This window comes from Somniosus microcephalus, chromosome 3 (assembly GCF_052327205.1).
Source record: "Somniosus microcephalus isolate GS21.2 chromosome 3, FLI_Smic_1.0, whole genome shotgun sequence".
Classification (NCBI taxonomy): Eukaryota; Metazoa; Chordata; class Chondrichthyes; order Squaliformes; family Somniosidae; genus Somniosus; species Somniosus microcephalus.
This window is the reverse complement of record NC_140989.1, coordinates 284,144,116-284,171,271: the sequence shown is the minus strand read 5'-3', so window position 1 is coordinate 284,171,271 and position 27,156 is coordinate 284,144,116. Positions and strand designations below refer to the sequence as shown.

The 27,156-nt window shown below is 42.6% G+C and overlaps 1 protein-coding gene across 3 annotated transcripts in view; it reads right to left on the bottom strand.

Moving 5' to 3' along the window:
* The window catches only part of atg4c (autophagy related 4C, cysteine peptidase), an 83,295-nt gene extending 68,858 nt beyond the window's left edge, over window positions 1-14,437 (bottom strand). The window contains exons 1-4 of one of the 3 annotated variants that reach the window (XM_085982682.1): window positions 14,119-14,437; window positions 10,757-10,807; window positions 4,019-4,157; window positions 295-378 (exon numbers count right to left, since the gene is read on the bottom strand). In XM_085982682.1, the coding sequence (XP_085838808.1) occupies window positions 295-378; window positions 4,019-4,094 (160 nt within the window). In that variant the 5' untranslated portion in view covers window positions 4,095-4,157; window positions 10,757-10,807; window positions 14,119-14,437. The remainder of the gene's footprint in view (window positions 1-294; window positions 379-4,018; window positions 4,158-10,756; window positions 10,808-14,118) is intronic. The other 2 variants (XM_085982683.1, XM_085982681.1) reach the window with 2 other exon arrangements.
* Between the last annotated feature and the right edge of the window lie 12,719 nt (window positions 14,438-27,156).

Genomic DNA, 27,156 nt, shown 5'->3' with positions numbered 1-27,156 from the left:
ATCAACCATGATCTCATTAAATGGCGGAACAGGCTCAAGGGGCCGAATGGCCTACTCCTGCTCCTATCTTCTATGTTTCTATGTAATGCCATCTTTCTCTTTTAGAGGCCGATTAACCTGCTGTGCATTTCCAGTACTGTCTGTTTTTATTTCAACCCACCATATTTAAATCTAGTCCTAGAAGTGAAAGAACAATACGTAACCCACTTCAAATTTAACCCCCCCCCCACCATGAATTATAAACTAAAACAGTAAAGCATTTTTTTTTAATCAAAAGCAAGTATTTGTACTTACCCTCTGACTTGAAATGATAGCATTTTCCCAGCAAAAAGACGGGTGAGTTTCTGCTAAAATTTGTTTTGGTTCTCACAACCCAGCCTGAAGGGATAGAAGACAGAGAAGAGTATTATTAGCTAGCAACACTACAAAGCACTTCATGGGACATTTCCCATTATTTCCAGAGTGACCCAGAAAGCTTCACTGACAAACAAAATACAGAAGCCCATTGTTTCAACTTCCTTTTTAAAAAAAAACTGCCATTGGCAAAAAGCTGCACAGTTGGCATCTAAAGAAACTAGATTTCATTAAAGCATTCAAGGGGGTTGGGGGGGGGGGGGGGGGGGGGGGGGGTGGGAGAACTGACTTTGCTGCTGAGATGGGAGAAGATACATGGGTCATTTATCGTGTTGGCACCGCCAACATTTTTAGATCTGATTAAAGTGAATTGGTTGTAGTACAGCGCACTGAGTTGAATTACACATTGCAAACTGCATTTGCCAAGCAAATATTTGCCCATTCTCTCCAAAGGCAGAGTTAATAATTGCACTACCTAGCATGGAATTGAGTCACATAAGGCCAGTTTCTATCCCTAGTGTGTGCAGAGTTAGTTGATACAGCCAGGGCAACAGTAGGAGCACTAAATTTGGTCTCAGAACCTGGATTAGAGATGTGGAAAAAAAAAATCAGAGTTCCCATCACTGAGAATTATTAAAGACGCGAGTCACCCCAGCCACAACCTCTTCGCCCTGCTCCCGTCCGGTAAGAGATACCGAAGCATACGGTCTCGTACCAGCAGGTTTCGAAACAGCTTCTACCCCCAGGCCATAAGACTCATGAACGATTAATTTATTACTGTTGTTTTATTTCTTATTACTGTCTTTCTATTAGTATTTCTATTAGTATTTTTATCATTGTTATGCCATATTTATTCCAATGTTGGGAGGACTCGTAAAAATCAACATTTCATTGTGCAGTACACACGTCTGTTGCATATATGACAAATAAAATTGAATTGAATTGAATTGGTTGCTACCCAAGATTCCTGCTGGAAAGTGTGCATGTGTGGAAGTCTGGTGAGGGTAGGATCACACTCGGCTATGAAACTAGGTGAATATCCTACTCAAGAGTGTTTAATGACAGTTCATTTTATCAAGAGTGCCAGTCAGAAACTTGCGTGCACTCTTTATGATTTAAAAGATTGAAATATACTTCATATGTAGTGACATTTAAAAAAAGTGACAACATTTAAAATCATGTTTTTTCAAACATATTTCACACACAAATTTGAAATGCCACACATTTTATAAAACTCGATCATGATGAATAAGGTCTTTTGTCAAGAAGGGTTACAGAACAAATTTAGCAGCTGGAACATTTTATTCCATTCCAAAATACTTTCCACAAATAATCTGAATTTCAGAGAAAAACAAACTTCACTTTGTTACACCACAGCAGTGTAAAGAAGAATTTGCATTTATATCATAGAATGATAGACCATCCATGCCTGTGCCGGCTCTTTGAAAGAGCTATCCAATTAGTTCCACTCCCCTGCTCTTACCCTGTAGCCCTGTAAATGTTTCCCCTACAAGTATTTATCCAATTCCCTTTCGAAAGTTATTATTGAATCTGCTTCCACCACCCTTTCAGGCAGTGCATTTCAGATCATCACATATCGCTGCGTAACAATTTTTTCTCCCATGTTGTCTCTGCTTCTTTTGCCAATTACCTTAAATCGGTGTCCTCTGGTTACCGACCCTTCTGCCACTGGTAACAGTTTCTCCTTAGTTACTCTATCAAAACTATTCATGATTTTGAACACCTCTATCAAATCTCCGCTTAACCTTCTATGTACCAAGGCGAACAACCCCAGCTTCTCCAGTTTCTCCATATAAATGGAAGTCCCTCATCCCTGGTACCATTCTAGTAAATCTCTTCTGCATGCTCTCCATAGCCTTGACATCCTTCCTAAAGTGTGGTGCCCAGAATTGAACACAATACTCCAGTTGAGGCCTAACCAGCACTTTATAAAAGTTTAGCATAACTTCTTTGTTTTTGTACGCTATGCCTCTATTAATAAAGCCAAGGATCCCATATGCCTTCATAACAGCCTTCTCAATTTGTCCTGCCACCTTCAAAGACTTGTGTACATGCACCCCCAGGTCTTACTCTGTTCATGCACCCCCGTTAAAATTGTACCATTTAGTTTATATTGCCTCTCCTCATTCTTCCTCCCAAAATGAATCACTTCAAACGTTCCTGCGTTAAATTTTATCTGCCATGTATGTGTCTGCCCATTTCAACAGTCTATCTATGCCCTCCTGAAGTCTGTTACTATCCTCCTTACTGTTTACTACATTTCTGAGTTTTGTGTGATCTGAAAACTTTGAAATGATGCCCTGTTTACCCAAATCCAGGTCATTTATATCAAAAAGAGCAGTGGTCCTAACACCGACCCCTGGGGAACATCACGGCATACTGCCATCCAGTTTGGAAAACAACTGTTCACCACTACTCTCTGCTTTCTGTACCTTAGCCAATTTCGTATCCACGCAGCAACTGCCCCATTAATCCCATGGGCTTTAATTTTGCTATCAAGTCTATTGTGTGGTACTTTATCGAACATCTTTTGAAAGTTCATGTAACACAACATCAACCGTACTATCCTCATCTACGCTCTCCATTACTTCACTCACTCAAGTTAGTCAAACACGATTTGCCTTTAACAAATCCATGCTGACTTTCATTTATTCACCCATATTTTTCCAAGTGCCAATTAATTTTGTCCCGAATTAATGTCTCTAAGTTTCCCCACCACCGGCATTAGGCTGATTGGCCTGTAGTTGCCAGGTTTATCCCTCTCCCCTTTTTTAAAGGGCTTTTCATACCCTTAGGATGTCCCAAAGATCTTCACCAGCCAATTAATCACTTTTGAAGTGTACTTACTGTGGGATCTTTTTATATCCACTCAAACAGGCAGTCAAGGCCTCCATTTAACGTTTCATCCGAAAAGAAGCACCTCCAACAACATTGCACAACATTACAGAACTGAAATATCAGGCTAGATGTGCTCAAGTCCTGAAGCAGGGCTTAAGCACATAACCTTCGGCCCAGAGGTAAGAGCACTACCACCAAGTCGACACAATATGGTATGAGATCTGAAGCATTCGTTTCTTTTCAATCACCCACATGGTCTCAGCTTCTGCTGCCTTTATTTATTTTTTCCCCCCACCCACTTTTCTCCTCTCCCCTCCCCTCCCCTAGGTGCTGGGATCCGGTTTCATTCTTGCCAGTCGCTCTCTAGTTCCGCATCCAAGTGGCCATTCTTCACCTGGCAGACCAGACTGAGAGTGCTGATAGCTTATTCAATCATAGGGACATCACAGCCAAGCTCAATCCTATCCTCACCTGACATCCACATACATAATTTCCAACAGCAGTCACTGGAACAAGATCAGGAAGAGGAACCCTGGCCAACCTTTCCCTAGCCTAGGGGTGTGGAAGCTAACTGTACTACCCAACTGCTGCCTCAGCTGAGAATACCAAATTTAGCACAGACCAGGGATCAAACCTGGTGCCGTCCTGTGTGCATGGCTCAAACAGTGCATTTATCTTCTAAGTCATTGTTGCAGTTGGTTTGTAGTTTTTAACATGCACACTTGCTTTGAAATTTAACAGCCTTTTGTTAACCTGATGTGTACCCTTACTCTCTTCACTCTAAACATGTACAAACAGCACCTACTGTACTTCACATTGTGCCACGCTGTCATAAACTTCGCCTTCAGTTTATCCACTTCATCAGGTTCGCTATCTTCCATTTTCAGCCTTTAGCAGATGTTGCCATCCCAGCTTCCCTTCCTTTGATGCAGGAACACTTGGCTCTATTGCAGAATGGGGCAGACTTCAAACACAAGGCAGAGAACTCACAGGAGATGAAACAGTGAAGTATTAGATTTGTAATATTTAAACTGATATGGACTCTCCTTCAATTCAAAAAGCAAGTATCGCTCCAATTGAGCTGCTAAGACCAGAAAGTCAACCCTCTACTCACCTTCCCCCACATCTCAATTGGAACAGCTCCAGGGACAATCCATTTTGCTTAAATATTTCCAACTCAAACATCGTACCCTTGTGACAAAAACTATTATAGAAATAAAGCCACATAAGTGTCAGAAGTGGCTTTGTTACTGCAATATTAACAGTACAAAATTAAATGGGCACTTCAAAAACCCAGTTTTAGGTAAGAGAAAAACTATTTTCAACACTTTGCTCAGTCTTTTCTTTCCCCATTCCCTCTTATTTTATCTTAACATTTGCTTCATTTCTAACATTTTAACTAGTCTGTAATATTTAAAACTGTAATTTTAAAAACATACCTGTTTTACTCAGTCACTCGGACATTTTTTTTAGTGGAAACAACATTCAAATGTTTATTTTATTTATTCCCAGGATGTAGGCTTTGCTGGCAAGTCTGGCATTTATTGTCCATCCTTGGGGCCTCTAATTGGCTGAAAAATGGCTCCAAAGACGGTTTTCATAGAATCATAGAATGGTTACAGCACAGAAGGCAGCCATTCAGCCCGTGCCAACTCTCAACTAGTCCCACTCCCCTGCCCTATCCCCGTAGCCATGCAATTTTTTTTCTTTCAGATACTTATCCAACTCCCTTTTGAAAGATAAGATTGCGTCTGCCTCCACCATTTCAGGCAGTGCATTCTAGATCCTAACCACTCGCTCCATAAAAAAAAAATTCTTACGTCACCTTTGGTTCTTTTGCCAATCACCTTAAATCTGTATCCTCTGGTTCTTGATCCCTCTGCCAATGGGAACAGTTTTTCTCTATCTACTCTGTCCAGACCCCTCATGATATTGAACACCTCTATCAAATCTCCTCTCAATCTTCTCTTCTCCAAGGAGAACAACCTCAGCTTCTCCAGTCTATCCACGGAACTGAAGTCCCTCATTCCTGGAATCATTCTCGTAAATCTTTTCTGCACTCTCTCCAAACCAAGGCCTTCACATCCTTCCTAAAGTGTGGTACCCAGAATTGTACACAGTTCTCTAGTTGGGACCAAACCAGTGTTTTATACAGGTTCATCATAATTTCCACCCTTTTGTGCTCTATACCTCTATTTATGAAGCCCAGGATCCCGTAAGCCTTGTTAACTACTTTCTCAACCTGCCGTGCCACCTTCAACGATTAGTGCACGTATACCCCAGGTCTCTCTGTTCATGCACCCCCTTTAGGATTGTACCATTTAGTTTATATGTCCTCTCCTCATTCTTTCGACCAAAATGTATCACTTCACACTTTTCTGCGTTAAATTTCATCGGCCACGTGGCCGCCCATTTCACCAGCCTGTTTATGTCTTCCTGAAGTCTATCACTCTCCTCCTCACTGTTCATTATACTTCCAAGTTTTGTGTCATCTGCAGATTTTGAAATTGTGTCCTGTACACCCAAGTCCAAGTCATTAATATAGATCAAGAAAAGCAGTGGTCCTAGAACCGACCCCTGGGGAACACCACTGTATACCTTTCTCCAGTCCAAAAACAACCGTTCACCACTACTCTGTTTCCTGTCACTTTGCCAATTCCATATCCATGCTGCCACTGTCCCTTTTATTCCATGGGCTTCAACTTTGCTGGCGAGCCTATTATGTGGCACTTCATTGAACGCCTTTTGGAAATCCATGTACACCACGTCAACCGCATTGCCCTCATCAACCCTCTCTGTTACCTCAGCAAAAAACTCGATCAAGTTGGTTAAATGCGGTTTGCCTTTAACAAATCCATGCTGGCTTTCCTTAATTAACCCACACCTATCCAAGTGACTGTTAATTTTGTCCCTGATTACGGTTTCTAAAAGCTTCCCCACTACCGAGGTAAAACTGACTGGCCTGTAGTTTTTTTGGCCAATCGAGGTCAGAAGTGCAAATATTGATGATTGCATTTACTTACAAGTGAAATACAGAAGTGCTACCACTGGACGAGCTATTTCATCAGCATTGTCAGCACCCTAATCACACCAAGAAAAAACTAATTCAGTGTAAACGGTCATTTCATTCTGAAATTAGCCCTGGACAGAAAAGTTACTAAATGAAGCCATATGGGCAAGGGCCACACATTGGATCTGTAGGGAGGAGCACTAATTATAAAAATTATTTCAGCAGTTGGTTGAGTAATGAGATGTAATGAAAGAGTTAAGTCTAGGAGTGCAGCTATATTTAGTTGGTGTGGATAAAATTCCAGCGCAAAGTTGAAGGAGGACACCAGACTTATATTTAGGGCTCTGTCTTGCTATATAATTAGGCTCTTATCTACTCTTAAGAGTTAGTCCGGGTGCCCATTTATTTTCTCAGGATCAATATTTAGACAAATGAGAGTAAAAGAAAATATGAAAATAATTTTTTTTTGTTCTTCCCCTAATTTTCCAACACCCCCACTTCTGATAGTGTCAGGCTTGGCTTAGTGGTATCATTCTTGCCTGAGTCAGGTGGTCACAAGTTCAAGCCCCAGTCCAGAGATTTAAATACATAATCTAGACTGGCACTTCAGTGCAGTGCTTAGGGAGAGCTGCACTGTCAAGAGGTGCTGTCTTTCAGATGAGATGTTAAACCAAGGCACCATTTGCCCTCTCAAGTGGCATAAAGGATCTCATTGGCACTATCCAAAGAAGAGCAGGGGAGGTTCTCCCACTGTCTGACACGGTTGCCGACATTATAACAGTGACTATATTTTTTTTTAATGCATTTCATTGACTCAAGTGTTTTGGGACACCTGGAGGTTGTGAAAGGCACTATATAAATGCAAGTTTTCTTTCTTTCTATTGCTTCTTGCTGAGGTACAGTTCCATAGGTGCCTGCCATCAGCCGGTATCTCACCCAAGTAACCATTCTTCATGAAGTGAGTGTCAGCATGGTATCTGACTATGTGGCATCATAATCAAGCCCAATTATGTCTTCACTCAGCCTCTACACATGGGCACCTTCAATCAGGAGTGAGAACCCTAGATAATTTTTCCATCCCTTGCTCTGGGACACTGAGGCCAATTACAGCACTCCAGCTACCATTCAGCTGAGATTAGTTAATACTAGTAACCACTGTTTGAACCGGAGTCTTCCTAGTCTCACCTGTCCCAATATCTTGTTACGTGGCTCGGTGTCAAATGTTGTCTGATAACGCTCTTGTAAAGCGTGTTGGGACGTCTTACTATTTTTAAGGTGCTATATAAATGCAAGTTGTTGTTGTTGACTGTATGGGTCAGTAGCACACCACAAAGAAATATTCACCATAAATATTAAATCGCACACTTTAGCCACTGACTTTTTGAAGAGTATGTTATCCTCTTGGTTCCAACGCCATTGCATTTTCTGTCCCACTTGGGTCTTTGTAGTTTAATCGATTCCCAAGTCTGTGCCATTCTTGTGATGATCACTACATGGTGCTAGTCATTCCTAGTGGAGTTTGCTAGTGCTGTTGGGGAGGGTTTAAACTAGCTTGGCAGGAGGATGGGAACCCAAGAGTAGATTCAGAAGGGAGATGGAAGGCAGAAAATTAGTAAGCGAGTTTGGAAGGCAGAGGAAACAAAGGCTAGAAAATAGACAACAAGGGAGTTTGGCAGTGCTAAATGGTATATACTTCAACACAAGGAGTCTAGCGAATAAAGCAGATGAGCTGAGGGCACAGATAAACACGTGGGAGTATGATATTATAGCTATTACTGAGACATGGCTGAAAGAAGGGCAGGAATGGCAGGGTTTTCAGACAAGATAGAGAGGGGGTAAAAAAAGGAGGGGGGGTCGCAATATTGATTAAAGAGTCAATTACAGCTGTGAGGAGGGATGATATCTTAGAAGGATCATCCAATGACACCATATGGGTTGAACTGAAAAACAAAAAAGGGGCAATCACCCCAAACAGTCAGAGGGAGATAGAAGAGCAAATATGTAGGCAAATTTCAGAGACATGCAAAAATAGGGCAGTAATAGTAGGGGATTTCAACTTCCCTAATATTAACTGGGATAAAATTAGTGTGAAAGGTATAGAGGGAGCAGAATTCTTAAAATGCATTCAGGAGAATTTTTTTAGCCAGTACGTAAGCAAGCCCAACAGAGAGGGGGTGGTTCTGGACCTAGTTTTAGGGAATGAAGCTGGGCAGGTAGAAAAGGTATCAGTGGGAGAGCATATTGGTGGTAGTGATCATAATTCAGTTAGATTTAGGATAGTTATGGAAAAGGACAAGGATAGACCAGGAATAAAAGTTCTCAATTGGGGAAAAGCTAATTTTACTAAGCTGACATGTGATTTAGCCAAAGTGGGCTGAAGACAGAAACTTGAAGGTAAATCCATGTCAGAGCAGTGGGAAGCATTCAAGGAGGAGCAAGTATGTTCTCTTAAAGAAAAAGGGTGGGACTAACAAATCTAGAGATCCCTGGATGTCAAGGGGCATAGAGGGAGGGATAAAGAAAAAAAGGGAAGCTTATGACAGATACCGAGGGCTCAATACTGCAGAAACCCTAGAGGAGTATAGAAAGTGCAGGAGTGAATTTTAAAAGGAAATTAAGAAAACAAAGAGAGAGCATGAAAAATTATTGGCAAGTAAAATCAAGGAAAGCCTAAAGATGTTTTATAAATACATTAAGAGCAAGAGGATAACTAAAGTAAGAGTAGGGCCTATTAGGGACCATAAAGGTAACCTGTGCGTGGAAGCGGAAGACATGGGTATGGTTCTTAATGAAGACTTTGCGTCTGTTTTCACAAAAGAGAAGGACGATGCAGACATTGCAATCAGGGAGGAGGAGTGTGAAATATTAGATGAAATAAACATAGTGAAAGAGGAAGTATTAAGGGGTTTAGCATCTTTGAAAGTGGATAAATCCCCAGGCCCGGATGAAATGTATCCCAGACTGTTAAGAGAAGCAAGAGAGAAAATAGCAGAGTCTCTGACCATCATTTTCCAATCCTCTCTGGCTACAGGTGTGGTGCTGGAGGACTGTTAACGTGGTACCATTGTTTAAAAAAGGGAGAAAGGGACAGACCGAGTAATTATAGGCCAGTCAGCCTAACCGCAGCAGTGGGAAAATTATTGGAAAAAATTCTGAGGGACAGGAAAAATCTTCATTTAGAAAGACACTGATTAATCAGGGACAGTCAGCATGGATTTGTTAAGGGAAGGTCGTGTCTGACTAATGTGATTGAATTTTTTGAGGAGGTAACAAGGAGGGTTGATGAGGGTAGTGTGTTTGATGTAGTCTATATGGATTTTAGCAAGACTTTCGATAAGGTCCTGCATGGCAGACTGGTCATGAAAGTAAAAGCCCGTGGGATCCAAGGCAAACTGGCAAGTTGGATCCAAAATTGGCTCAGAGGCAAGGAACAAAGGGTAATGGTCAAAGGGTGTTTTTGTGACTGGAAGGCCGTTTCCAGTGGGGTTCCACAGGGCTCAGTACTGGATCCTTTGCTTTTTGTGGTATATATCAATGATTAGGACTTGAATGTGGGAAAGTATAATTAAGAAGTTTGCAGATGATACAAAAATTGGCCGTGTGGTTGATAATGAAGAAAGCTGTAGATTTCAGGAAGATATCAATGGACTGGTCTGGTGGGCAGAACAGTGGCAAATGGAATTCAACCCAGAGAAGTGTGAGGTAATGCATTTGGGGAGTGCTAACAAGGCAAGGGAATACACTATAAATGGTAGGACACCGAGAAGTGCAGAGTATCAGGGACCTTGGAGTGGCATGTCCACAGATCCCTGAAGGTAGCGGGACAATTAGATAAGGTGATTAGGAAGGCATATGGCCTTTATTAGCCAAGGTACAGAATGTAAGAGCAGGGAGGTTATGCTTGAACTGTACAAAACACTAGTTAGGCCGCAGCTAAAATATTGCATGTAGTTCTGGTCACCACATTACAGGAAGGGTGTAATTGCACTAGAGGGTGCAGAGCAGATTTACGAAGATGTTGCCTAGGCTGGGGAATTTTAGCTATGAGGAAAGATTGGATAGGCTGGGGTTGTTTTCTTTGGAACAGAGGAGGCTGAGGGGAAACGTAATTGAGGGGTATAAAATTATGTGGGGCCTAGATAGAGTGGATAGGAAGGGACCTATTTCCCTTATCAGAAGAGTTAATAACCAAGGGGCATAGATTTAAAGTAATTGGTAGGAGATTTAGAGGGGATTTGAGGATATTGTTTTTCACCCAGAGGGTGGTGGGGGTCTGGAACTCACTGCCCGAAAGGGTGGTAGAAGCAGAAACCCTCAACACATTTAAAAAGTACTTGGATATGCACTTGAAGTGCCGTAACCTACAAGGCTACGGACCAAGTGCTGGAAAGTGGGATTAGGCTGGATAGCTTTGTCGGCCGGCACAGACAAGATGGGCCGAATGGCCTCCTTCTGTGCTGTTCCTTTCTATGATTCTATAGGACCTAGAGTGCCGAGTGGTACAATTTAAGCAGCTAAACCCACGCAGCTTACCAGCACAGATCACTAGTTCGTTTCGGTTAGATCGTTGTCGTGCAGGGTTATCTGAAAACAAATGGAATGCGTATCAGGCCCCAGTTACAACTCTACCTGTACAGGTACTATTACTGAGCTAGATGACTGATCAATTATCAACAATACCTTGGAGTACTGCAGAACTTCATTGAAATCATGATTCATGGCGCCATCTGCTACTCAAACTCACTCCTTCCCAGGACTTTAAAAATATAGAACTCCTTGCCTCCCTCCTAAAATCTAGAGGCTTTTAAAACTCAAGTTTGGCATAATCCAACCACTAATTCTTGATTTATCCTGTCTTCTGAACTACTCGTTCCAACCTTGGTGGTGTCCTGCACTTTGGGTTTAGCCCCTCACCTAGGCTTCTCAAATGAATAAAATGGAGAAAAATTAACCAACAACTTTACAAGAGCAACACAATTCTTCCTTTTAAACATGAAACAATCAGAAATATATCACAAGTTAACTGAATAATAAAAAAGAGGAACTGTAACTAGCAAAAAAACTTGATAATTCTGTGTTAGATTTCAGGAGATGGTTTTATTCCTGTTCCTGGCTGGGGTGGAGATCGCCTTTGCAGAAGGTAAGTACTGTAGAAAATATAGGGACAGAGTGATCTCCTGGACGAGTTTCGATCGCCTAGATGGGTCGGAGAGGAATTTCCCAGATTTTTTTCTCCCAAATTGGCCATTGGGTTTTTTATCTGGTTTTTCGCCTCTCCCGGGAGATCACATGGGTTCGGGTGGATGGAGAGTGATAGAAGATTTGAGGTTAGGATCAGATCAGCCATGATCTTATTGAATGGTGGAGCAGGCTCAAGGGGCCGATTGGCCTACTCCTGCTCCTATTTCTTATGTTCTTATAAAATCAAACAAGAGAACTGGATTATTTTCCTGATGTGATCAGTCAATTGACCTCTGCTCAGCTCCTCCCAATACACATTAACAGAATATCTTAATTAAATCAATGCTATTTATAGTGCTAAATATCATACATGTTCCTGTGTTGCTGTTGCTACAAGTTTCTTGATGCTGTATAACCAGTGTTGTCCTTTGGGTTTCAGACATAGTGTAATGGTGGGCATTTGAGTTTTTTTTAAGCTCGTGTTTACTTGAATGGTGGGAAAAACACTCATACAATTATAGATTTTGTCCTTACAGACTTGACTTGTGTCCCAAATAAGCTATCGATTACTGAGGTGAACTATTGGTGTTTACACATCTGTCATTGGTGGCGGCAGTGACAATTTGAAATTAACTCAGAAGTATCACACAAAAAGCATATTGGCTTAAGCATTACTTTGTTTTGCTCTAATGTATTGGTAACATATGCTTAGTGAGAATTTGAGCACCTACGTCCTGTCAACGTTACTCCTTTTTTAATCTTTATCTCACCTGCACTCATCTAGCAGTCAGGAGGATGGTAACCAAAGCCACCATTTTTTCATCTACTGTAATATGATTACAAATATTAGTTTTCTTTATATAACAAAAAACTGGCAGTGTCATTATTTGGATTTTGATGTTCATGAACAATCAGAAATATATCAGGACCATTTGACAGAATTACTGCCATCTATTTAATCCTTGACACGTTATTTAACCACCTTTTTTTTCCCCCGTGAGTTTCTGCTCCGCAGAGTTTAAAAGGAAAGTATACAAATTGACTGCTTCCCACATAAACATCCTTTTTTGTCTTGGAGTCTTTAAAAATAAAAATCACTTAACCCTCATTTTAAAAAAATGTAAAGATCACTTCCATGACTAACGGGCTAAATCACACAATTTAAGCATTTGATAAGACTAGCGACAGATAACCAGCGCTTGGACTTCATGCTTTAAAGTTTTTGTCCAACGAAACTTTTTGTCTTATCATTTGCTTTATTTGACTTGTTAAGATTAATGGAACACTTCGAAACATAGAAAAATAGGAGGAGTAGGCCATTCGGACCTTCGAGCCTGCGCCGCCATTCAATATGATCATGGCTGATCCTCTCTCTCAATATCATATTCCTGCTCTCTCCCCATACACCTTGATGCCTTTTGCGTCTAGAAATTTATCTATCGCCATCTTAAATATATTCAGTGACTGAGCCTCCACAGCCTTCTGTGGTAGAGAATTCCACAGGTTCACCACCCTCTGAGTGAAGAAACTTCTCATCTCAGTCCTAAATGTCCTATCCCTTAGTTGGGAAAATGCTTGTTTCCTACATGTTCCTTTCCCTTTAAAGTAGGGCTGCCACCTTTTGTTTGCCCCAAGCCCAGATGGGCTGCAGAAATGTGGACAGAGCAGCTTAAAAAAAAAAATCAAGCAACTGAAAAATTTACTTTTGCAGCCCAGTTTTCAGTTATGAAAATTGCCCAGTAGCCACCCCTTGAATATTGGATATTGTTCAAAATGGGACATGCGGGTACCTACTTCAAAAGCACAACCTGTAAAAACACATATAGAGAAAGCTTTTTAAGTTTTTCAAACATTTAGGTACAAGTGCATTGCTTGATGATACCATCTTAAAGAAGATAATGCCCTTCTCTGTACCATGAAGATAACACTACTTCAAAATCAAATGTAAAAGGAATTGATATGTAATGCAATATCAACAACTGAGTGTCACTACAGTTGCCATTTTATGCCAAGTCAGACTTTAGCAGAATTCTCAACTACATTTTAATGGGGTACATCAAAGAGACAGCTAGCGACAGGGTTGACACCCATCTGCTTTGGACTGGATAGTGAGGTTTTTGAGTGGGTAGTTTGTAAATTTCTAAAATATAAATCGTACACCAAATTTCTTATTTTAAAGCAGAAGTCCGTTTTCCACTTAATTTGGTGGCTTGCAATACAGAAGCATTAATTACTAATTTTTCATGAATTTTCATCAACACCAAAGAAAACATCAGAACTCAAACTGTGATCCCATCACACTCCTTACCCTGTCCCCTATACAGTTTTGGATATGGCAAAGGGTCGCAATCAAAGCTGGGGAGAACATAAAATACAGCATAAGTCACACATTTCATCTCTGCACCAGTCAATTAAAACCTGACGGCAGATCAAGAGAAGAAGTGCTATCTCACCGATGACAAACTCTAAAATGGCACCAAGGCTACAACTAGGAAACGAGAATTTAACTTTTTGGTGTCCAGTTTATTTTTTAGGTAGTTATTCCCCCCACCCAGAGAGCCACTTATAGGAATCCAAGGTGATCCCTGGTGTTGTTTGTATTCACACTATTAAAGCAACAAAAAAGCTGAATCCGATTATTTAAAAATAGCAATTGGCGTGTGAAGTAATGCAATGTTAGGGTGACCTGTAATCCTCTGTCTTTATGTAAATACCTGGCGTAGTTGTGCTTTTGCTTCACTTGTCAATCATGCAGAGATACAAAACAGCTGGACCACAGTAGACACCACCTGAATCAACAAAAATAACCGACCAACTGAGCGCAAGTCACGTGTACCGACAGCAGACACCACCTGGCGAAGCAAAAGCGAGCACACACTTTCACTACGCCATTTCCATTTTGTTGCGTGATACGCTATATTTTATTAATTTGGAAGTTTATATTTACTGGGAAGACAGTCGCGGCGCCGCTTCCGGGTACACGCTCTTTCCCTAAGATGGCGCCGCCGAATATCCAGCTCGGGTTCCGAGACAAGGCCGGGGCGCCACGCATGCGCAGCACCGGAACGGCCGGCTGCCTCACGTGATGCAACAAACTGCGCCAGAAACTCCGGGACGTGGAGTATCACATATTGCATAACAGGGATTAGCACTATAATATATACATTACACACACTGTAAATGTATCATGCTGCAGAACATGGGTTAGTACTATAATATAGATTACACACACTGTAAATGTATCATACTGCATAACAGGGATTAGCAATATAATATAGATTACACACACTGTAAATGTATCATACTGCATAACAGGGATTAGCAATATAATATAGATTATACACACTAAATGTATCATACTGCATAACAGGGATTAGCAATATAATATAGATTACACACACTGTAAATGTATCATACTGCATAACAGGGATTAGTAATATAATATAGATTATACACACTAAATGTATCTCATACTGCATAACAGGGATTAGCAATATAATAGATTACACACACTAAGTGTATCATATACTGCATAACAGGGATTAGCAATATAATATAGATTATACACACTAATGTATCATATACTTCATAACAGGGATTAGCAATATAATATAGATTGTACACTAAATGTATCATACTGCACAACAGGAATTACTTAGGCAGTTCCTCGGAACCGAGGATGACTTGCTTCCACATTAAAAATGAGTTTGCAGGTGACTGGTGAGTCCAATGCGGGACCTACAGTCTCTGTCACAGGTGGGGCAGATGGTGGTTGAAGGGGCAGGTGGGTGGGGTGCTTGGGTTGACGTGCACTCCTTGCGCTGCCTGCGCTTGGCTTCCGCTTGCTCCCGGCAAAGAGACTCGAGGTGTTCTGCGCCTTCCCGGATGCTTCTCCTCCACTTTGTGCGGCCTTGGGCCAGGGATTCCCAGGTGTCGATGGGGATGTTACATTTTTTCAAGGAGGCTTTGAGGGTGTCCGTGAAGCGTTTCCTCTGCCCACCTGGGGCTCTCTTGCCCTGCCGTAGCTCCGAATAGAGCGCTTGTTTTGGGAGTCTCGTATCGGGCATGCGGACAATGTGACCCGTCCATCGGAGCTGATTGAGCGTGGTCAAAGTTTCGATGCTGGAGATTTTGATAATCGGGGGGCAGTACTGTGTGGCAGGGGCAGGTTGGTAGAGGACCTTTGTCTTACGGATGTTTAGTGTAAGGCCCATGCTTTCGTACGCTTCGGTGAAGGTGTTGACGATGGTTTGGAGTTCGACCTCCGAGTGAGCGCAGACGCAAGCGTCGTCTGCATACTGTAATTCGGCGACAGAGGATGGGACGACCTTGGATCTGGACTGGAGGCGACGGAGGTTGAACAGTTTCCCGTTTGTTCTGTAAATTAACTCCACTCCAGCGGGAAGCTTACTGAGGGTGAGATGGAGCATTGCAGCAAGGAAGATCGAGAAGAGCGTTGGTGCGATGACACAGCCTTGTTTGACCCAGTTCGTATGTGAATTGGGTCTGTGGTGGAACCGTTGGTCAGGATCGCGGCTTGCATGTCATCGTGAAGCAGGCGGAGGATGGTGACAAACTTTTGAGGGCAGCCGAATTTGAGGAGGACACTCCATAATCCCTCACGGTTGACAGTGTCGAAGGCCTTTGTGAGATCAAAGAAGGCCATGTTCCCTGCATTTCTCTTGTAATTGACATGCGGTGAAGATCATGTCCATTGTGCCCCTTAGTGGGCGGAATCCGCATCGCGACTCTGGGAGGAACTCTTCGGCCACTGGGAGAAGGCGATTGAGGAGGGTTCTTGCGATGATTTTCCCTGTGGCAGACAGCAGGGAAACTCCTCTGTAATTACCGCAATCGGACTTGTCACCTTTCTTGAAGATGGTCACAATTACGGCGTCTCTGAGATCCCCTGGCATGCTCTCCTCCTTCCAGATAAGAGAAATGAGTTCATGAATTCACACCAGTAGTGCTTCTCCACCATGCTTTAGTGCCTCAGCGGGGATTCCATCTGCTCCTGAGGCCTTGTTGTTCTTCAGTTATCGGATGGTCTTTTCAACCTCATGCCAGGCTGGGGTTGTGCTGAGATGGTGGCAGGTATCATGCTGCGGGATGGAGTTGAGGACACTCGCGTCGAAGACAGAGTCACGGTTAAGGAGATCTTCGAAGTGCTCCTTCCAGCGGGCACTGACTGCCTCTCTGTCCTTGATGAGTACCTCTCCGTTCTTGGCCCGCAGTGGGGTAGGGCCTTGGGTGCTTGGGCAGTAGATGGTCTTGACTGCGCTAAAGGATCCACGCACGTCATGGTTGTCGGCTAGCTGCTGGATCTCCTGCGCTTTCTCCACCCACCATCTGTTCTTTAGGTCGCGAGTTTTTTGTTGGACCTCGGCCTTCAGGCTACTGTAGAGCTGCTTTCTTGCTCTCGAGTTCTGTTGCTGTTTCCAGATCAGGAATGTCTTGCGCTTGCGGCTTATTAGCTCCTGGATCTCCTGGTCATTCTCGTCGAACCAGTCTTGGTGTTTCCTGGTCGAGTGACCGAGCATCTCTTCGCAGGTGCTGATTATGGAGGCCTTGAGTGCAGACCAGGCGCTGTGGGCACTCTGTGTCTCTGCATCACTGGGAGTCGTCAGGTTGTTTGTGAGGCGCAGGCTGACTAGGGCTTTCTTAGCGGGGTCCTGGAGTGCTCCAGCGTTAATTTTCCTGCGGCATTGTTTCTGTTGCCGCCGCTGTTTTGGGGCTACATTGATGGAGATGACAGAGCGGATTAGGCGGTGGTCTGTCCTTGTTGACAGTAGGCTCCCGAGGTATGGAAAGTGGTCCACGTTGTCCAAGGCCTTGTCATGGATTTTGATAATCAGGAATTAGCAATATATTAGACTGCACACACTGTAAATGTATCATATACTGCATAACAGGGATTAGCAATATAATATAAATTATATATACTCTAAATGTATCATATACTGCATAACAAATTAGCAATATAATATAGATTGTACATATTACAGTGCAGATTGTATATACTATAATTGTATCATATACTAGTTAACAGGGCTCAGCAATATAATATATTGTTTACACTGTAATATAGATTGTATATACTGTAAATGTATCATACTGCATAACAGGGCTCAGCAATATAATATGGATTATACATAATGTAATATAGATTGTATATACTGTAAATGTATCATATACTGTTTAACAGAGATCAGCAATGTAATGGCCCAGATTTTACAGTGGTAATGACGGTGCAACTGTCAGCGTTCTCCCTCATTACCCCTCTGAAATGGACAACAACTTCAGGATTTAACGCATGCGCAGATAAACGCAGAAATCCAGAAGTTGCGGTCAGTCATTCCCTGCTCCGCTGTGCAACTCCCCAGAGCCGGCAATCAATTCAAATCACTTGAACTGACAAAAACTTCCACTTTTACAATGGAATATCGCTGTAAAAAAAAAAAAACTAAAACGTTATGCCCTGTTGAAAGAGGTGTAACTTTTTTTAACAGCTGAACAACCATTCTGGCCCTGAAAAACTAATTTTATATTTGAGGAATGTCAAATTTTTCCATTAATCAATGAAGAATTACACGTTTTTAATACAATTTTTTTATAGTTTGTTTATGATATTTCAGCTTCTACTTTAATCCTATGTTTATGTCCCAATCTTTATTTCACCCTGTAAAATTTATTAAAAGTAAATTATAATCTGTGCAGTTTACTTCCTGGTTTGCTGTCTGTGAGAATTCTTCAATGTGATTGGCCAGCTTGATGACATCACTGCTGCCGGACGATGGTGATTCACTTGATTTAGCACCAGATTCAAACTAAGGTTAGGAGAGCTGAAATGAATGCCACAGAGATCGCTAGATTGCTGCTGACCACAAATTCCGAGCCAGTATAAATTATACATACTGCTTAACAGGGTTCAGCAATGAGGTTTCCCGCTTGCTTACCCCCGCCCCCTGCAACCACCCCACCTCTCCCGCCGCCACCTTTTCGAGTCATGTCCCAACTTAAAATCGGAACTGATGTCTTATAACTTCTCCCTGCATTTCTGACTTTCTGAGCCTGCCTAAAACTTTTGCAGCTCTCTGATTAAAAGTCTGACTGCACTCACAGCCTTCCTGTTTCTAGACAAATTGATAAATTGTTTATTGTTTAGTCTGGGAAAAGATCCATAATCCATTTAGCATAATAACCACCTTTTGTCTAGGTGCCTTTAAAAAAAACTTGAGAGATTATGATTTGCTCAAAATACATTAAAAGTAATTAATTTTCAAATTCTGTTGAAAAATTGTCAAAAATCATGAAATATGGCAACTGACTATATACAGATTATAAATACCTTAAATCTATAATAAACCGTATACAGTAACAGGAATCAGCATTATATAGAGATTTGAAGTGAATTTCTGCTGAGGTCCTCCCACTTAACCACTGCAACTTTGGCAGAAGAGCTGTGGAAACCCTGGAAAAGTGGTGTAAACAGCCGATTAAATTCACCACCATTTTATATGTACTGTACATTTATAATATTCTACAAGTGGATCTCCAATAGCATTTTTCATGGAATATCAGTGGAAACAAACAGCGATTTACTTGTACTTCTTGCAATTTAGTATACTGTATTCGCTGCTCACGATGTGGTCTCCTCTACATTGGGGAGACCAAATGCAGATTGGGTGACCACTTTGCGGAACACCTCCGTTCAGTCCGTAAGGGTGACCCCGAGCTTCTGCTTGCCTGTCATTTCAATTCACCACTCCATTCCCACTCAGACCTCATCATCCTCGGCCTCTTACACTGTTGCACGGAAGCTCAGCGTAAGCTCGAGGAACAGCACCTCATCTTCCGATTAGGCACTTTACAGCCTTCCGGACTCAATATCGAGTTCCGGACTCAATATCGAGTTCAACAATTTCAGATCATAACTTCGGCTCCTATCATATTTTTATATACTTTTTATCCACACTTTTGGTTTGTGCCTTTTCCCTTTTTTTTTCTCTCCCACATGGCAGCTGTCTTTCATTCTGCCAGCGTATTTCACACTTCATCTGGAGCCATCCTTTGTGTTTTTACCTGTCCTATTACCATCTCGTCTCACCTTGAATATTTCTTATAAGAACATAAGAAATAGGAGCAGGAGTAGGCCAATCGGCCCCTCGAGCCTGCTCCGCCATTCAATAAGATCATGGCTGATCTGATCCTAACCTCAAATCTACTTTCAGTCTCCATCCCACCCGAACCCATGTGATCTCCCGGGAGAGGCGAAAAACCAGATAAAAAACCCAATGGCCAATTTGGGAGAAAAAATCTGGGAAATTCCTCTCCGGCGCATCTAGGCGATCAAAACTCGTCCAGGAGATCACTCTGTCCCTGTATTTCCTGCAGTACTTACCTTCTGTAAGAGGTGATCTCCACCCCAGCCAGGAACAGGCCCAATTTACTCTTGAAGGACTCCTAGCTGGCAGCCTGTTCCCGAGGTCTCCACTAATCCCTGTGAATAGAACCATCTCCTGAAATCTAACACAGAATTAGAACACAAGAAGTAGGAACAGGACCAGGCTACACGGCCCCTGGGCCCGCTCCGCCACCCACAGGGCCATGACCGATCCGAACCGAGCCTCATGTCCGATTTCCTACCCGCTCCCCGTAACCCCTAATTCCCCTTCTAGGAAACTGTCTATTTCTGTTTTAAATTTATTTAATGATGTAGCTTCCACAGCTCTCTGGGGCAGCAAATTCCACAGACCTACCACACTCTGAGTGAAGAAGTTTCTCCTCATCTCAGTTTTGAAAGAGCAGCCCCTTATTCTAAGATTATGCCCCCTAGTTCTAGTTTCACTCATCATTGGGAACACCCTCACCGCATCCACCCGATCAAGCCCCTTCACAATCTTATATGTTTCAATAAGATCGCCTCTCATTCTTCTGAACTCCAATGAGTAGAGTCCTAATCTACTCAACCTCTCCTCATATGTCAACCCCCTTATCCCGGGATTAACCGAGTGAACCTTCTTTGTACTGCCTCGAGAGCAAGTATGTCTTTTCTTAAGTATGGACACCAAAACTGTATGCAGTATTCCAGGTGTGGTCTCACCAATACCTTGTATAACTGCAGCAATACCTCCCTGTTTTTATATTCCATCCCCCTAGCAATAAAAGCCAACATTCCATTGGCCTTCTTGATCACCTGCTGCACCTGCATACTAACTTTTTGTGTTTCGTGCACCAGGACCCCCAGATCCCTTTGTACTGCAGTACTTTCCAGTTTCTTGCCATTAAGATAATAACTTGCTCTATGATTTTTCCTGCCAAAGTGCATAACCTCACACTTTCCAGTATTATATTCCATCTGCCAAATCTCTGCCTACTTACTTAGCCTGTCTATGTCCCTTTGCAGGTTTTTTATATCCTCCTCACTCACTACTTTCCCTCCCATCTTTGTATCATCTGCAAACTTTGATATGTTACACTCGGTCCCTTCCTCCAAATCATTAATATAGATTGTAAAGAGTTGGGGTCCCAGCACTGACCCCTGCGGAACACCACTAGTTACTGATTGCCAGTCTGAGAATGAACCATTTATCCCAACTCTCTGCTTTCTGTTAGATAGCCAATCCTCCACCCATGCCAGAATATTACCCTCAATCCCGTGATTTTTTATCTTGAGCTATAATCTTTTATGTGGCACCTTGTCAAATGCCTTTTGGAAGTCTAAATACACTACGTCCATTGGTTCCCCTTTATCCACCCTGTATGTTATGTCCTCAAAGAACTCAAGTAAATTTGTCAAACATGATTTCCCCTTCGTAAAACCATGCTGACTTTGTCCTATTAAATTATGTTTATCCAAATGTCCCGTTACTGTCTCCTTAATAATGGACTCTAAAATTTTATCAACCACAGATGTTAGGCTAACTGGTCTATAGTTTCCAGCCTTCTGTCTACTACCCTTTTTAAATAAGGGTGTTACATTAGCAGTTTTCCAATCTGCTGGGACCTTTGCTGAGTCCAGGGAGTTTTGGAAAATTATTACCAATGCATCCACAATCCCTACCGCCACTTCCCTCAAGACCCTAGGATGTAAGCCATCAGGTCCAGGGGATTTATCCGCCTTAAGTCCCATTATTTTACCGAGTACCACTTCCTTAGTGATTTTTATCGTATTTAGCTCCTCCCCTCCTAGAGCCCCCTGTTTGTCCAGTGTTGGGATATTCTTAGTGTCCTCTACTGTAAAGACTGATACAAAATATTTGTTCAGCGTTTTTGCCATCTCCATGTTTCCCACCATTAATTTCCCGGTCTCATCCTCTAAGGGACCAACATTTACTTTAGCCACCCTTTTTCTTTTTATATAACTATAGAAACTCTTGCTATCTGTTTTTATATTTTTTGCTAATTTACTTTCATAATCTATCTTCCCTTTCTTAATCTTTTAGTTATTTTTTGCTGTCTTTTAAAGAGTTCCCAATCTTCTATCCTCCCACTAGATTTGGCTACCTTATATGCCCTTGTTTTTAGTCGGATACTATCCTTTATTACTTTACTCAGCCACGGATGGCTGTCTTTTCTTTTACACCCTTTTTTCTTCAGTGGAATATATATTTTTTGAAAGTTGTAAAATAACTCCTTGAATGTACACCACTGATCATGTACCGTCTTACCCTTTAATCTATTTTCCCAGTCCGCTCTAATCAATTCCGCTCTCATACCTTCATAGTCTCCTTTATTCAAGCTCAGTACGTTTGTTTGAGATCCAACCTTCTCACCCTCTAATTGAATATGGAATTCAACCATGTTATGGTCACTCATTCCAAGGGGATCCTTTACTAGGACATTTTTAATTAATCCTGTCTCATTACACAGGACCAGATCTAAGGTTGCTTGCCCCTTGGTCGGTTCAGTTACATACTGCTCAAGAAACCCATCCCTAATACACTCAATGAACTCTCTTAATGTCTCTTCACTCCCCACAGACCTTCCCTTTTGTTCTTTCATCCCCTCCCCCATTTCCGAGCCCCCAAACTTGCTTTTTAATCTGTTTAATTTCCTGCTTTTTTCTCAGTTCTGACGAAGGGTCTTCGACCTGAAACGTTGACTCTGTTTCTCACCACGGATGTTGCCTGGCCTGCTGAGTTTTTCCAGCGTTTTCTGTTGTTATCTCCATTACCTGTAGTAGTTGCTGACTGTCTCTGTCTGCCTTCTTTTGGTTGTGCCTTTCTCTTGTCTTCTGTTTTTCTCTCCATTTTTGTTTTGTTATATGCTTTCTTCTATTTGTCTTTTGTTGTTTTAGTCTTTCATTTGAGGTGTCTGGTGGTGTGGTGTAACAATTTGCCAGTTCCCAGGTTAGTGGTGGGAATTAGTGAAGAGAGAATGGATGAGGTTTGCATTGCAGATTAGGCTGTGTATAGATAGGAATTGTGATGAAGAGAGATTATCAAGGGTGAAACTGTAAGCAGGAGGAGGTGAGGGAGAGTGGTGGAAGTTGCGATGGGACTGGGGCTGGGTTGGGACTGGGATCTTGATGAAGTGGATGCTGTGAGGCTGAGGGGCAGCGGTGGTGGCGATTGTGGGAGGGGAAAGAGAACATTGTCAGCGCATAGGCAAATAAGGCAATGTACAGGGTAGTAAGGAAGAAAGGGAAGGAGTGAGGCTGGGGTAAGGATTGGGTAGGGAATAGTGTGAGCACAATGCCAGGTGAGGAAGTGGGAACAAGTGAGGCAAGGTCAGCAGAAATGTGGCAATGTATCCATGCTGTCCTCAGTGACCCTGTGTATGTGTAGCTTTTGGTTGGGAAGTGCAAGAACATAGTGGGGGGTGGGATGGAGGGGCGAGGCGTGGGGTGGAGGGGCGAGGCTGAGTTTGAGGCTAAGTTGAAAGAACTACTTGGTAGATTTGGTCCAGAGTGGGGTTAGAGGTGAAGGCTAGGTTAGACGGTCAGCTAAAGAAAGCTGGAGAGGTGTTTGGAAGAGGTGAATAGGAGCATGGCCAGGGTGGAGGTGGAGTCTGAGGTTGATGGTGGTGCTGAGATAGAAGCGCAGCTGCAGAAGCTTCCAATTTACTTCTGCTTGAACGTAAAATCTAGCCCATTCCTTCTCAATCATCTTGTAGCATCTGGTGCAAAACAATGAATGGTGTTTGACTGCACTAGTGTAGGAATTGACATTTGTATGTTTTGTGCACCTAAACCCCTTCTCTCCTGCACACCTGATCTTCTTCAATGCCTGCATGACACTAATCTCAAAAGACTCCAATGCCAATAGAAACATTATTAATGATAATAAGAAGACAGATTTTAAAATTTAGCTTCTGCACTCAGCAAAATGAACACAATTTGCATAAAGTGCTTTGATTAGCAATACAATTTGTTGCTGATTGAAACACTTTACCATTCTCATCAATAAGAATCAGGTATCTTGTCAATTATAAAACATGATGATAATACATGTTAAAGTGTCAGTCATGGCTCTCTCACTTCTGAGTCAGAGGTTGTGGGCTCAAGTCCCACCCTAGGGAGGAACACAAAATCTAGGCTGACACTCCAATGCAGTGGTGAGGGAGTGCTGCATTATTGGAGGTGCTGTCTTTCAGATGAGACGTTAAACCGAGGCCGCAGCTGCCCTCTCAGGTGGACATAAAAATTCCCATTGCATTATTTTGAAGAAGAGCAGGGGAGTTCTCCCGGTGTCCTGGCCAATCCTTATTCCTCAACCAACATCACTAAAATAGGTCATTATCACATTGCTGTCTGTGGGAGCTTGCTGTGCGCAAATTGGCTGCTGCCAATCTTACATTACAACAGTGACTACACTTCTAAACCATTTCATTTCGTGTAAAGCACTTTGTTACTTCCTGAGGTCATGAAAGTAAATATAAATGTAAGTCTTTCTTTCTTTGGTGGTCAGTTAAGATTATAATAAGCGATTTGAAGTGAGCTAGCTACACAGTTTTAAGGATATTAATTAGTTATTTCACTTGAGTATCTGCTCCCCTTGCAGGTCACTTGATAAATGTATTGCGTGTACCCTGATGACATTTACCTCCCTTGACACCCCCACTGCCTCTATGCTGTCAGACTACTTGTCCTGTCCTGGATAAGCCACAATTTTCTCCAGTTAAACATTGGGAAGACCGAAGCCATCATCTCCATACCCTTATCACAAATCCATCCCCCTCTCTCAATCTGAATCTGACTCGAGCTGGCTGCAACTACTGCGTGTTATTCGAGCATGAGCTGACTCCAACCTCATAACCTTGCCATTAAAAAGACAGCCTACTTCCACTTCTGTAACGTCACCTGCCTCCGGCCCTGCCTAAGCTTATCCGCTGCTGAAATTCTGATCCATGCCTTTGTCACCTCCAGATTTGATTATTCCAATGCGCTCCTGGCTGGCTTTCCATCCTTCACACTCTGTAAACTTCAGTTTATCTAAAACTCTGCTGCCCATCTCCTAGCCTGCAATCCAACACCCCTATCCTAGTTCCCAATCCCCCAACACCTCAAATTTTAAATTCTCATCCTTGTGTTTAAATCCCTTCATGGCCTCACCCCTTCGTATCTATGTAACCTCCTCAAGCCAATACAGCCTCCCCCCTCCCCCTCCACCCTCAATCTCTCCGTTCCTCTGACTCAGGCCTCTTATGCATCCCTTCTCTCTACACACCTCCATTGGCAGCTGTGCCATCGGCTGTCTAGGCCCTAAGCTCTGGAATTCCTTGCCTAAACACCCTCTGCCTCTCCACCTCCCACTCTTCCTTTAAGACACTCCTTTAAATTCACCTCTTTTCCCTCCTAATAACTCTTTCTTTGGCTCAGCATCCATTTTTGTCTGATTATGCCTCTGTGAAGCAGCTTGGGATGTTTTTCTACATTAAAGACGCTATATAAATGCAAGTTGTTGTTCGTGGCAGTGGAGGTGGCGTGGAACTGAGCCACACACAGCAGAAAGTCCCAACTTAGATCTGTGCCATGCTTTGCTGGGTCCCATAAGAAATGTGTGCATGAGTGAGGGGCTTACCACCATTTTCCTCCACTGGTGGCTGTGCCATCGGCTGTCTCGGGCCCATGCGCTGGAATTCCCCGCCTAAACCTCCTCTGCCTCTCCACCTCCCTCACTTCCTTTAAGACACTCCTTAAAAGCAACGCCTCAATTTTAAAATTCTCATCCTTGTTTTCAAATCCTTCCATGGCCTCGCCCCTCCCTGTCTCTGAATCTCTTCCAGCCCTACAATTCCTCGAGATCTCTGCGCTCCACCAATTCTGGCCTCTTGAACATCCCTGATTTTAATCGCTCCACCATTGGCGGCTGTGCTTTCAGCTGCCTAGGCCCTAAGCTGTGGAATTCCCTCCCTGAACCTCTCCGCCTCTCTACTTCTCTTTCCTCCTTTAAGATGCTCCTTAAAACCTACCTCTTTGTCATCGTCCCTAACTTCTCCTTATATGGCTCAGTGTCAAATTTTGTTTTGATAACACTCCTGTGAAGCACCTTGGGACCTTTTACTACGTTAACGGTGCTATATAAATGCAAGTTGTTGTTGTTGATACCACCAAAGTTCTTTTCATTTACAGCCAGGGATGAAGGACTAAGATAATTGTAACAACTTGCTCGGTAATCTCCATCCATGCAGCTTGCACCCTTGTTTTTACTGGAGGTTGGACTTCAGCCTCTTTAGTACGCCTCCTCCATCCACCTTTCAACATTAAAAGGAGCACTGTTTCCCCTGTCTCCACTGTGCCATTGTGAACAATTAGTCCACTTTTCTGCCACGACTGCCACTTCTGAGCTGCAGCCCTTTAAGAGCAGCTGTCTTGCCAATCTTACACGCTACAGTCCCTTGCCAAGTGTGCTACAGGCCAAGTTCTCTAGGCCAATAGCTTATTTAAATTAGGGGAGGGACTCCCCTCATAAAATTTGGTGAGGTCCACCCTCTGAGCTGCTGATGTAGGTGATCCTGTACCATGGGTCAGCCCTACCCCATTTTTGCTGGACTCACAAAATTAGCGCTTCTATTCATGCAGTGAATTGTAGGAAATCATACAAGCATCTGCACAATGCACAGGAAGCACATAAACACATCAGGAAAGTGTATGTGGAAAACCTCAAAACAGAAGGCACGTGCTGATCCTTGTACAATGACCTCCACTACATTGTTCTCTGATAGTTACTTCCTAGTTTGTATAATCGCTTTTTAGTTCTCTTGTTGTGCTGCTAGATGGTTGTGACACATTTTACGTGCTTTGATTTGTTGTATTTATGAGGTTGAAGAGATTACATCTACTGGATTTGAATCCTTTGGTTTTCGAATTTTTTTTCTCCTTTTCATCCTCACCCTCTCCTCCGGAAAACACTGATATCTGAAAGTGCACAAAAAGTGGCACCAAACAAGAGAAAAGAAGGAGAAATGTTGGGTGGGGAGGCCAAAGGCAGAGTTGGAGAGAAGGCAAAGAGAGGCGGCGAGATTAAATTAATTTGGGAGAGAATTTCACAAGGCAGGGATGTAAGGATAGGTCGGAAGGATATTAGAGAGTGCGATGTTTGAACATGGACAAAATGTAAGAGGAATAATGGAATAATCACTGAGACCAGGAAGTGGGTGGTTCAAGCAGGTGACATGATGAAATGTATAGCCAGGTGGTCTGGCCTCCGTGAGAGGAAAAGAATCAACAACAGTGAGCCATCTTTCAATCAAACCCAGGATGTGGGTAGTTTATCACAGTGAGTGTTCATTGTTTAGAGCAGGACTAC